General features: G+C 35.1%; 1 protein-coding gene and 1 long non-coding RNA gene across 4 annotated transcripts in view; one reads left to right on the top strand and one right to left on the bottom strand.

Moving 5' to 3' along the window:
* Positions 1 to 13,093, bottom strand: part of LOC138066302 (uncharacterized) — a 63,422-nt gene that overhangs the window by 11,476 nt on the left and 38,853 nt on the right. The window lies entirely within an intron of this gene.
* The window catches only part of LOC104144104 (ATP-dependent translocase ABCB1), a 65,591-nt gene that overhangs the window by 26,333 nt on the left and 26,165 nt on the right, over positions 1 to 13,093 (top strand). For all 3 annotated transcript variants that reach the window (XM_068934708.1, XM_009674905.2, XM_068934709.1), the window contains 7 exons: positions 221 to 275; positions 1,575 to 1,722; positions 3,109 to 3,169; positions 7,079 to 7,270; positions 7,976 to 8,147; positions 9,122 to 9,246; positions 10,064 to 10,235. In XM_068934708.1, coding sequence (XP_068790809.1) covers positions 221 to 275; positions 1,575 to 1,722; positions 3,109 to 3,169; positions 7,079 to 7,270; positions 7,976 to 8,147; positions 9,122 to 9,246; positions 10,064 to 10,235 — 925 coding nt within the window. The remainder of the gene's footprint in view (positions 1 to 220; positions 276 to 1,574; positions 1,723 to 3,108; positions 3,170 to 7,078; positions 7,271 to 7,975; positions 8,148 to 9,121; positions 9,247 to 10,063; positions 10,236 to 13,093) is intronic.

The raw sequence follows: 13,093 nt of genomic DNA, 5'->3' as shown, positions 1-13,093 counted from the left end.
AAATTTATAGAGATCAGAAACTGATGTTAATTATGTGCCTGGAGGTTTCCTAAAAACAAACATCCCAAGAATGCTCAACAAGTTGTCTTCTTTTTATGTACTAATGCTGCCTGTAAAATAATTTCATAATTATATTTTTATTGAACTTCATTAATATGTTGAGTATTTCTGTGAAATGTTGTCACTTTTCAAACGCACTAAACCTATGATACCTTTCAAGCAAGAAAAACAAGAAGAAAGCAGAAAAGGCTAAGGTGGTCAGCCCATTAACGCTGGTAAGATATATGCTATCTATCTATCTGCCCATACACACACACACATTTCAAAGCGTAATGCACAAAACACGCTTAAAATAATCTTAGAGCACTGCATATGTTTTCTTGTTTCTACCAAATGCTTTAATATTACAGAATATTTAATATAGCATAGCAATCAAGCAGTCTTTTTTGTGGATAAAATTTTACTAATGAAACAGTCTTATTACCAATATGGATTCTTGGGAGCCTTCCTGAAATGAACTATCACACTAGCTATACACACCTCTACTAGGAGACTTTTGTCTTTGGAAAGTAAAAATTTCCATACTCAACCACTTCTTGCAACAGAACAAAACAGGAGTCTGTGTACCTAAGATTATCAGTGTCATCCAATCCTTTAAATTACCTGGGTCACACTGATCAGCCTATTACTTATTACTCAGTCACCAGAGTCAGTAGTAAAGTGAAGGAAACTAGAAAGTATTTTAAGTTCCAGATAATTTTAATTTTCTATATATTTTAAAATAAGATAATCCATTAATATTTAATCAAAGTAGATCCTTGATACTCTTTTAGTAAAACTGAAAAGTTTTATATTTTGTTCGCCTAGTGTGAATAGTGCACAGCAATAACACGGGAAATAATAGTAATAAAAATGCACCAACTATATTGGCCAGTGACCTAATTTCCCTACTTTGCCTTACCAGCTTTGCATCTATACAATTCTATTGCAAAACCAGTGTATTTTACCACAGTAAACCTAGTTTCTTACAGTGCAGAATCAAGCTAATGTTTTTGCCATAGAAGAGCCCAAAATTTATTGAAGTCAATGGAAAGAGGTTTTTTGGATTTTGGTAGGCTTTGATAATACCTATGATACATTAAGAACGTTTTTTCTAACTGCATAAATAAATAATGAATTTACAGTAAAATTAATTACTGTCCTAATTAGGACAATGATATTAAAAAATCTTGTAATTTGAACTTCAAATGTCAAAATTACACAGGGCAAATTTCATATACCTTGCTTTTATATGCCTTTCTTATACATGTGTAGATACTGATACATTAAAATAGTACAATTTTCTAGTTTGGAGAGTCCATAGCATAAAATGCTTTTATTAGAATAATTGAGTTCTGTACAGTTAAATTATTTCATAAATTTAATTTCTAATCAGATAAAGTTGTAGTTTTGTGACAATTAGGTATACAACTGATGGCTTTTTCCTGAATTTTTTTTTTTTTGACTTTATATCTGTAACATTGTGTTAGTGTTCTAATACTGCAATTAGAACGAATCTCTCTTCTCGCTTGCAGTTTCGATATTCCAGTTGGATGGATAAATTACTAATGATAGTAGGCACTGTCCTGGCAATAGCCCATGGAACCAGTCTCCCTGTTGTGATGATAATTTTTGGTGATATGACTGATAGTTTTGTTACTTCTGGAAACACAACTCTTCCAGGTAGGATTATATCTTCTGTGGCCAGAACAATGGCTCGTATTTGGAAAACATCCAGGGAGATTGGAGCATTTTAATTTGAGATATTGATGTGAAAAACCCCAGCTTGCTACTATAGCTTAAACCAATTTATTAATTGTTGTGTTTTCTCTAGTAGAGGTACACTATGGATTTTTTTCCCCCTAATTTTTAGTTTCTGTACTAGTGGATTTTCTCAAATAACCTCCTACATTGCAGCTTCACATTCAACAAATCATCTTTAACCATGGCTGTGATAAACAAAGAGAGTCCATTTTTTCCCCTCTCTTGCCCTCCCCGTATGCTCCTGTTGCTCCCCTTGCATAGGTCTAACAGTTACAGTCTACAAGGTGAACTGGATCACTAAGTGGATCCCACAGAAGACTGACTATCAGGAAGGAAAGTTCTTGTTTTCTCTTGGATCAGTTTGTTGATTAGATTCAGTCTGCTAAATGAGAAGTAAAAATCAAACACAAAGGAGTGGCAGAGGTGCACTGCTGAGTACAAGGAGTAGTGATACTGTTGTTTTGGTGTTAGTTCACAGTTAGACCAGATTAGGTTGTCACCCAAAATCAAACGTTAGATGTTAGACTTGTGAACACGCTTGTTGCCCTTCCATAAAGAGTTTTTATTAAACATCTTAATAAATGCCCATGGCAATACAGAGAAATAAAGGATTTGACTGTCTTCTGTCCTGTTTTCATGTACACTCTTATTTCTCCAAGAGACAGAAATACAGATTTACTGTCTTTATTGGAACAAGTAATTTATGATTTACCCATTCCCGAGTAGAATAAATCAGCTACATTTTTATGGAGTAATTATGAAATGCTGCAGGATAGTCTTCTCAAAACTTTGTTACTAAATTCTGGATGTGATGGAGTAAAGTTTTTAGAGCCAATGCATACATCATGGCCAATGTTTTCATATAGACCTGAGCTAACCACAGTTACTGATTTGAGGGCAATACCTAGGCCTGCATTTTTAATGGTTTTTGGCATTCTACAAATGCACTATGCTTCTGGAAAAAAAAATGCGAACATTTAATGAGTGCTCAGGAAAATGTTTTAGTCTCGAGTTATGCTGATGTAATTTTGTAGTCACTGGAGTCATGGAGTCATGATTAACGTTATATTGATATAATCACTGTTTTTCTATAGGTAGAAGCCTGAGCTCTTGGCTTTAGGGCTTCTTACAATGTTGCACTCCTCTTCTCATTAAAATTAAGTTGAACCAACAGAAGACTTAGCAATTCAAAATTTGCTGAACAGCATGCAGGAAAACAAATTTGTTAAAACCTAACATATTGAAAGTATTTAAAGTAGTTATTACTTTCTCTCCCCTCCACCCTCCCCCCTTTTTTTTTTTTAGAAAACATTTTAGTGAATTTCTCTTCAGTCATTCTTGGCAAGCTAGAAGAAGATATGACAAGGTAATTGGAAATTGATACTTGCTTTTCTTTTTCTAATCTAGGCATACGTTTCTAGTCAAGCCATTCTTCTCCTACACGTTTTACATATTTTAAATAGTAAATAAGAAATGGTTACTTGAATAATGTTTGTAACTCGAGATTTGCACATTAGGTTTTTGCAGGCACTGGGAAAATTCTTGGACATCCCCAGCCATTCCAACAACTTCCTTTTAATTTCTTGCTCTTGCTTCCCTTCCTGAGTGCTGTCTGCCTCCATGCCATCTGCAACTCCTTTCTTCTTCCTTCCCTTTCTCTGAATTTATAAGCATTAATTGTTATGCTAAAAAGTGCTAATGAATACCATCCATCAATTACTTGAGCTGTGGTGATTCAATGATAAAAAGCAGATTTAAAATTGCCAGATACTATCTAATTCCCTGCCAAAGCATCAAGTTCAACTAGAATATGTAGACTAGAGGAAATAGAGTTAAATTCTATACAACCTTAAATCTAGCATCCTAGAGCAGGCAATAGCAAAAGACAAAGTCAGCAAGCAGTTCTGCTGTGAAAGAGTAATAGGATAGAGAAAATAGTGAAGAAGTTGAAACATCAGCAGGCAATAGATGTGTTTTAAGTGCTGTATTAGCCACTGTCCATTCAGGTATATGCAGGATGTCTAAAAGTATGTGTGCATTTTCTTGTACCACTTCAGCTTTTGTTCTTCATATTGAAGTCTGTTCCTCATTAGGTATAGAAAACATCTGAGATCTCAGGAACACTAATGTGGTCTTCCAGACTGTTGTCCTACCTGAAGAAAAGGATGAGCATCTCATCTAGTAGTTTTTGCTCTCTCTTGTACTGAAGTGGGTTATCTTCTTCGGTGACAGTGGACTGTAGAGTTATGAATTGTTTAAATCAAGTAGCTAGTTTTGAAATGAAAAGAATCTATTTACACTAAAGAAAATTCTTTACCATAAAATAAACGAGCAGCAGCTAGTTAGGAAAAGACTTACTTAGAAGTGGAGAACCCATGTATGATAAGAAGGAACTGACAGGGAGTTGACAATTATATTTTGTAGGAGAGTATGTAACACAGAATTTCTTGCTCCCCCAACATTTCTGCTAGTTAGTCTCTGACTTGACTGCAAGAAATGCATACACACCTTATGCATGATATGCACATACCCAGTCATTGAAGGCAAATGTTGGAATTGTCAGAAAAAATAACTTGTGTAAAGGTAAAGTTATACTAACTATTTTGAGTTTGGTAATTACCTGATGTGTGTAGTTGCACAACATTTTCAAAGTCTACTGTATGTTTAGTCTAAAAGAACTTTAAAAATGGTTGTTTTTATAGAATGCCTTTTTGAAACTTACTAAGATCTTAGCTTGAGTCATATCTTTTGACAAGCTCAATAGTCTTGTAAATCATATAAACAGCATTTCCTATTACAATTTAAAATTAGATCATTTTAATTTGACTGTTCTGTTATTCCTGTAAATAGTAAAATGTCTGATTTTTTTTCTCCACTGCAATTAATTATTCTGTCTGTGTATCCCTTTTATGGGGTGATCATGTGGATGGATGGCCTCTAAAACTTTATCACTTGTTATTATTAATTGCTCTTAATTTTAAAGCTATATGTTTTTATTTCCATTTTGAAATGAAAGTAATGATACATACACCTTTACGGTTAGTTTTTTTTACTCAAGCATATTTAACCTGTATTTTAGGATAAGCTCTTGAGATATACTATAATTACAGAAAATATTACTGACACATAGCATAAAAGTAGCACGTAAATCAATTTGTCATTTATAAGGTTTTTTTTTTTAATGATCTAAACTTTTTAATTAATGATTTGGGTTTTGTTTTTTTTTTATCTTTTAATAGCCAGTGCTGCTTAAAGAGCAAAGGGTACAGGAAGACAAACAAGCTGACACAAAGAAAGTGTAAATTTGATTATAAAACATGTTATCTGCATGTTGAGAACTAACTGTTCTCGTGTGCCTAGAGATGGTCTGTGTGAGGGAGATCTTTTCTTAGCATCACCCATGTCACCCCATCTTTTAGACATTAAATTTGAAAGTACAGATGTGAGTTAAAAGCATCCTGATCTCCTCTTGGGAAACAATTTATCCTCAGCACTGAATGAGGGATGTATTGCTTATTAATGGCACAGGAATAGATGCTCTTTTCCAAAGTTTCTGGATAGGGCCTTGAGCTTGTGTGTTCATTAATTTGAAGAAGCTGTAGCTATCTGTACCCACCCCTTGTTTCTCTGAGAATACCTGCCAGAAGGACATTTTATTAAAAATGATAACAAAAACCGTAAGTACAAAGTTGAAGTGAATTCAAGAACTACAAATGTGAACTTGGTTATGTTGGATACTCAAATAATAGTTTGCCTAAAATCCAACTGTTTCTCAAAGCAGCAAAAAAGGGACAATTAATTTACAGTGCAGTAAGCATTTACTCTCTGTTAAGTTTCAGCAGTGAATTTACAGAATACATCTCATCAGCGTGAAATCTGGCAAAGATATCAATCACTTCTGTTACAATTTGTCATGAAACAAAGTCCAAGCATAAAGCAATTCTTCAAAGTGACATAACATCATAAAGTAATTGTCTAAAGTAATTCCGGCTGAGTTTTGGATCAGCAGTCACGCTAGTTTTAGTTTAGTACTTTCTCTGTGGATTTTTAATGGCGCTGATCAAGATGATCAAGGTCAATATTCAGCTAATCTTCAACATTCAGTTAGGCATTAAATCATTTTTAGTAATCAGTTTAAATGCAATTCATTTTATAATGAATGTAGTTCCAAAGTCTCAGGCTAAACTGTACCTCATCTTAGCCACTGAAAAAAGAACTATATTAATATTGGAAAGCAGTTCATCTGTAAAGTCATTATCTCCTTTTTTGAGCAGAGCATTTATACACAGATTTCTGCAACGTGCTTCTATCGAGTTGCAGGCTACAATTATAAAGAACTAGTATGCAGATCTTACTACATGTGAGTGAAGATTCCAATTGTTTTAAAGCTTTTTTCTAGTTCTTCACTTTTACATAAATACAACAGTTGTACAAATGCATGCAATATGCAAAACCAAATATTAGCTATTATTTTTGGTCATGTTTTATGAATCAGATAAGTTACGTTTTTCTGGTTTGGTTCCGGTTTAAGTTCACCTGTGACTGAAGTTATTTGATTCTATGTGAACACTTCAAAACAGTGGCTCAAATGCAGTTCCAGTTCGAGAAATGAAGTAGTTCACATGCTGCTCGGTTTGGATTTGTATCCTTGCTTGTGGCACAGAGCTGAAAGCATTTAAAAGTAAAATAGTAGTTACAAAAAAAGCGAGGAGCAAAAGAATTTCTGATCTGATGTCATTTACTTGCAATAGAAGTATATATTGCCACATTATATACTCTAATCTGAAAATAACACTCATGCCTCATACACATATGTTTCTATACACAGACAAGCATGTTGCACAATGTATGTAAATGTTTTTATAAACACATTTAACATCTGTACATATGTATTAAAATAAAAATGTTATGATGCTTTTGGAAATTACACATTTAAGTGAAGAGGATATTGTATCTAAAATATGGTTCTAAAATAATTTGAGAAAATGTATACTATATTGATGAGAAGGAGTTAGAAGAAAATGTAATTCTTGTCTAAAAATAGTTTAGCTTATTGCATATCTAAAAGCTGAAATACTCTGAGAAAACTTGGAAAGATTTATAGGGAAATTCATTTTTATTAGCTTAAATGATGTAGTTGCAGGAAAAAGGCATACTTCTGGACGCAAACTCTAATTCGGATCTGAGAAGAAGCAGTAAGCTTCAAGCTAAATACAGATTATTTAGGTAATTAGAACTGAATTCAGAAAATGTTGCAATTTATTTTTTCTTTCAGGTATGCATATTACTATTCTGGAATAGCAGCTGGTGTTCTTCTTGCTGCTTATATCCAGACTTCATTTTGGACCCTAGCAGCAGGCCGGCAAATAAAGAAAATTAGAGAACAATTTTTTCATGCAATTATGAGACAGGAAATTGGATGGTTTGATGTAAATGATGTGGGAGAACTTAACACTCGTCTCATAGAGTAAGTGCACTATAACTTCCACAATTATATTTTATCTTACTAAGCATGTATGAGCTAAAAATTTTAAAAAAGGTTTTAAAAATTGCATTATTTCATTGTGAATCTCATGCAAGTTATCTCATTGAGACTCTCAGAGGCTGAACTTCTGACACTTCTGATACTGCACTATCACAAAGATACCAGAAAAGCATTTAAATAAGTATCTGTGAACTCTGAGGATGACTAAAACCCATCCTAAGAGATTATCTGCATGAAGAGAAAACATGGTTCATTTCTGTGCACTCTGGGGACTCAAGATGCTGCCTGATCCCAAAATTGTGAATAGCTTGAGCTGCATGACAAGCTATTCCTTTCTCTTGCCTACATGAAAACCCACATGAAAGGCTTTAGCTTTTCCTTCTAGAGATCCCATAGCTTCCATATAGGTCCAAAATCTGGAATTAGAAGAGAGCGCAATAGAAACTTTGCATTGTAGGCAGAATTTTAGCCTTTTCAGAGGCAAATAGAAATTTATAGCAAGAAAATTTCCCAAGAAATATGAACATTTCCATAACTGCATTATATAGCACTCTATTCTTGAGCAAACCATTGGCAGGCAATGGAATGAGAAGGATTTGTCCTCTGCACAGATGTCCATGTAACAAAATTGAAAATCTCTGCATGCTCTCTATTTTCCTTCCTGTTTGGATGTAATTTGTTTTTCAGTGATGTCGCCAAGATTAATGAAGGAATAGGTGACAAAATTGGATTGCTTATTCAATCAGTAACAACATTTGTAACAGGATTTATTGTCGGTTTCATAAAAGGATGGAAATTAACCCTTGTAATACTAGCAGTCAGTCCTGTCCTGGGACTTTCAGCAGCTCTCTGGGCAAAGGTAAGTTAACATACATTCAGTGTCATGCTTTATATCAGTGAGAGATAATGGAATAAATCTAAATAACTGTAGTTCTCACTGTTGGAATGTATCACTTAGAACAATTATTGTAGCTTTAGACAACATTTATGTACATAAGCTGTGTTAAATAAATCGTACACAACTATCCTCATATAGTTTCAGTATAATTCCCATAGAATGAACAGACTTACTCTGATTTTAACATAGCCTATTTTTATATGGAAGAAGAAACAAGAAATACCAGTAAAATACACACCTATTACTGTTTAACTTCATCCACTTGCTCTGTTGAAACAAATTGCACCCCTGAAAAATAAGTAAATAAACTAGACCAAGCCTTGGTCTCAGACGCAGAGCCTCTTTTCAGAGTTGTTACAGCTTTAGGCAAGAATTTAGACAGATATACATGAGTACTAAATTACCATGGGATTGGAGTGACTGGTTAAATTGCAGTTTGGAAGCCTCCAGATTTTTATAGTACTTTATTTCCATTACATTTCAAAGGTTATATATGCCTCTGCGATCTTGAGTGTGTTGGGGAAGAGGTAGGAGTAGAGAGGCATCTGCCAGGTACGTACATTAGCTGAGAGTCTTCATGGGCTGTGGCTGATGAGCATAAGTTATAGAGCTTTCTGGCTGAGGTAGATCGGAATGGGCAGATCTGCCTCAGAACCAGAGAACCACAGCTAGCTCAGTGTGAGTGCTCGTATAATCTTCTGCACTGCGTGAGAGCAGAACTGAAAGTCTAGACCTCAGCTGTTGAGAATGGATAATGCTGAATTATTAGACTGAATTTTTGATGTAATTAATTTTAATATCGAAAGTTCTGCCCTCTTTTATGTAATATAATCAAAAGGCTTCATATTGTAAGAGAGTAACTGTGATAAAAGCCATTGTGAAATGCCTGCGCTCGTTCTGTTTTTCTTAAGTCAAAATATTTGATCCTGCATTAGGTTCTCTCTGCTTTTACTGACAAAGAACAAGCTGCATATGCAAAAGCAGGAGCCGTTGCAGAAGAAGTCCTGGCCGCGGTTCGGACTGTAATAGCTTTTGGAGGACAGGAAAAAGAGATTAAAAGGTAAGAGCATTGCTTAGGTAAAAGCATTGTTTGCTTTCATCAGCTAATTTTAAAGTACTCACTTCAGATGGTTTGAAATTTTCTTGCATCTTCAGTACTGAAAATCTGTCCAAACAAGTGAGTCTCGTGCTTGCTGCATTTGTAGGTAATGGGGCTGGAAAGTGTCTAACTGTTGTTGGCTTTTACAAATTTCACTACACGTTGAATGCAAATTATTTACTTTTCTAGAAATGCACACAATAAGTAGATATATTGCCTCTGCTCTAGGAAGTGTATGAACTACTTGAAGCATCACATAGCAAGGGAAAGCCTTAAACAAAAAAGGCCATGCCATGAGAAAAGATAATGGTATCCTTAATATGTGATTACTCAATATTTGTTTGAGGGTTTCATTAAACAGTATCTCTATTTCTGCTGTAATGTAGAACATCATTCTTATGATGTATTTTGACCTTTTATCTAAAGCTAACAGTTGTAATCGCAAAACCTTGGTCATGAGTGGTTCACAGTCCAAGTTCATTAAACAGCAGGTAATTTAAGGAACTCCCATGCCAGCTGCTGAACTGCAATGCCTCCTCACCTCCTCCCTTTTCTTTTTCTTCCCCTATTCTCTCTGACAGCTGATCTGATGTTGGCCTTTCTAGGAACTGCCTTAAGTTTCTGTGCCTGAGTACCAAGCTTATCTTAATACCTTCTTACGGTTATATATTGTGTATCACTTATAGTACCTCATCAGCACTCTTTTTCTACTTCATCTACAGAGTTTTTGGTGTTTTGGTACAAAACTGGGTCCATTTTGCATTTCTCTTTCTTCCAGATACCATAAAAATTTAGAAGATGCTAAACGCATTGGAATAAAAAAGGCTATTACAGCTAATATTTCTATGGGAGCTGCTTTCTTACTGATATATGCATCGTATGCACTGGCCTTCTGGTATGGAACTACCTTGGTATTAGCTGACGATTATACTATTGGCAATGTTCTTACAGTAAGTATTTATCAGTAACTGCCCAATAATAAGAAGAAATACTAATTACAAACAGTGAGGTGTATTTTGGGAACTTATTTGGTTTTAACCAGAATCGTAGGCCAAGATCATCAACGAGCTTCCCTTCCTTTTTACAAAAAGATTCTTACCACAAAAGTCTATGTGTTATTTCTATAGTTTCTCAAAATCTACATCAAGCCAAATGAAGCATATGTTACTTTCAGATGCTTCTATACCTCTTCTGACTTTGATAAGCTCAGATAGGCATAGAAAGAAAAATGGTTCAGTCAAAAATTGAGGTACAGCGTCCTTCCAGGTTGCCATTTGTTTTCAGATACGTGGGGCTGAATGTGGGGCTTTCAGGATACGGAAGCAACTACTTTGTTTTAGTCGTTGGGAGATCTAAGTAGATCACTTTATTTATTCTTTTCTTGTATTTTGCTTCTTAAGTGCCTGGAATCTCTTCTAATTCTTTTTAAAAAGCTAAAGGAAGAAAAAAAAACTTCTAGCTAGGAAATATGTCACCATCTAACCAACGGAAGAAAAACAACAATTCTTCAGTACTTAAATTCTTCTCTTGCTGCGGCAGCCATTCTAATTTTGTTCAAGTTATCATACAAACTTGGACAAAAGAATAACTTCTCTAATCATGAAGAAACTCAGCCAGGAGACTAGATACATATACATATATATATATAGATATAGCTATAGATATAGATATATTTAAAGCTACCCCCGTTTTGTTTTATTTATGAATCACTCACGACTGTGAAAAATGCCTATGAGTGTGGTATAGGCTCTTTTGAAACATTGCCGGTACTAGGTCTAAAATTTTTAAAAAGGAAGGTCAGCAAATCAGTGAGGTTCAGGCAATTAGGTGTACCCTTGTGTGTAGTTTTTTCAGTTCCAAGTATTTGCAATGATTTGTTGTCGGTGTTGTCAATATCCATATGGTGTTTTTATAACACAGATGGGAGGGTATATGTTGCAAGTCCTGGTCTGTGTGATAAGGGCATCTGAGGGTGTAAGAGGTTGCAACACTTGATAAAACAGTGCGGCGAGATGCATCTGGATAAATGGAGCCAAACATGGTACATTCTTTGCCCACACTGCAGCCAGGACTGTCTCTGATGTTTTCTCAGAGAATGCTAGCTGGCATGAGCCAAAAATGTGACAGGGAGCATGCTAACAATTAAGCAATATGAATGAAAAGTGATATAGTTAAAGTGCTGAACTCCTTAGTAGGGATACATTTTTATCATTTAATTGATTAGTAAAAAGAAGAAACTTGCCATTATAGTATTAGAGCCAAACAAAAGTGGTGGAAATTGGGATTAGAACAAAGTTATTTTTGTGGTGTATTACTGACACAAGTCTGATGACAAGAAAGTAGTTTTAAAAGAAGGGTCTTAGACAATTTCACACAAATATTAGAGAAATCTACTTGGGGAAATGTGGGAAAAAATGATGAAAAAATGCTCATGAAAATTTCTGTGAACATATTTTAATTTTTGATGGATCCCTCCTCCCAAAACTCTAAATAGTTTATAAAGTTTTTGAGTCTATATTTTGTCAAAATACAGGAAATTTAAAATGTTCCAGGAAAAATCTCAGTGAAAAGATTTTTTTTTTGAATGCATATATTTAAATAAAAGAGAATTGATCTTTTAAGTTTGGATCTTTTAAGTGTGGATCATCCTAATTGTTTGTTTAATCTGACTTATTTCTTTGCATAGTTCAAGGCTTTTAATTCAGTTATAGTCTCTGTATTTCTAAAAGGGTGTAGTAGACCTGGAGAAGGTTCAGAGAAGAGCAACATGGCTGGAATGCCTTCCAAGTAAGGAATGGCTGAATAGACTAACGCCCTTCAGTCTGGAAAAGGGACTACTTAGTGGAGGAGAAAGGGGAAAAGAACGACAGAGATCTAGAGAATCTGGATCGATTATTTAGCATTTCTTCTCGTTTTAGAACAAGGAGCACCAAATGAAACTAGTCAAAGGCAGGGGCAGAATAAAAAAGGAGGTGGATCTTTATGCAGTGGGTGGTAAGCCTTGGCAAAATCTTTGCCAAAGAATGTGTGAATGCTAAAAGTTTACATGGGCTTAAGGGAAGGCTGGATACACACATGACAGAGAAATCCACTGAGGGTTATTAGATATGCAAAACCAGTCTGCCTCAGGAAATCTTCTGATCAGAATATAGTTACAGAATCACAGAATGGCCAAGGTTGGAAAAAAACCTCTAGAGATCGTCTAGTCCAACCCCCCTGCTCAAGCTGGGTCACCTAGAGCACATTGCACAGGATCACATCCTTAGTTAGAGAATATAAGAGTAGCAGGGAGAAGTATAACAGTGGCTTGCTCTGTTCTTACATGCTTTCCTATGTATCACACCTGTGTATGACCACTGTTGGAGAAAATAGGATGGTGTGATGGGCCTTTTGTCTGACAACCTATGACTTTTATTATGACCTCTATTTGAGTAGTCCCTTCTTATTACTTTTATTTTGATACTACGTGAAGGCAATGAGCTATGTTTCTCTGAGAAGATATTTTTTGTCTTTTTCTCTTGTTCTTTCTTGCTTGCACTTACTTTTCCTCACTTCGGCTTGTCCTCTTCCGCTCCAGCAGAGGGAACCCGAGTTAGTTTCTGATGGAGAAGATAGAGTTGTATGCTTCTATTCCCCTGTCACTTTGAAAGCAGAACGCTAGTACTCTGCATATCCACCTTCGTGCCGTTGAAGGGAACACAGTGTTTTCTCATCTTAATGCAGAAATATACTTCCTTGCCTTCAGATCATCTTTTGCCAAAGAATGAATTAGTACCATATATCCTGAGATAGCAAGTGGAATTGCACC

Source organism: Struthio camelus, chromosome 2 (genome assembly GCF_040807025.1).
Source record: "Struthio camelus isolate bStrCam1 chromosome 2, bStrCam1.hap1, whole genome shotgun sequence".
NCBI lineage: Eukaryota > Metazoa > Chordata > Aves > Struthioniformes > Struthionidae > Struthio > Struthio camelus.
Note: the sequence above shows the minus strand (reverse complement) of the source record. Positions and strands in the feature narration are given on the sequence as shown.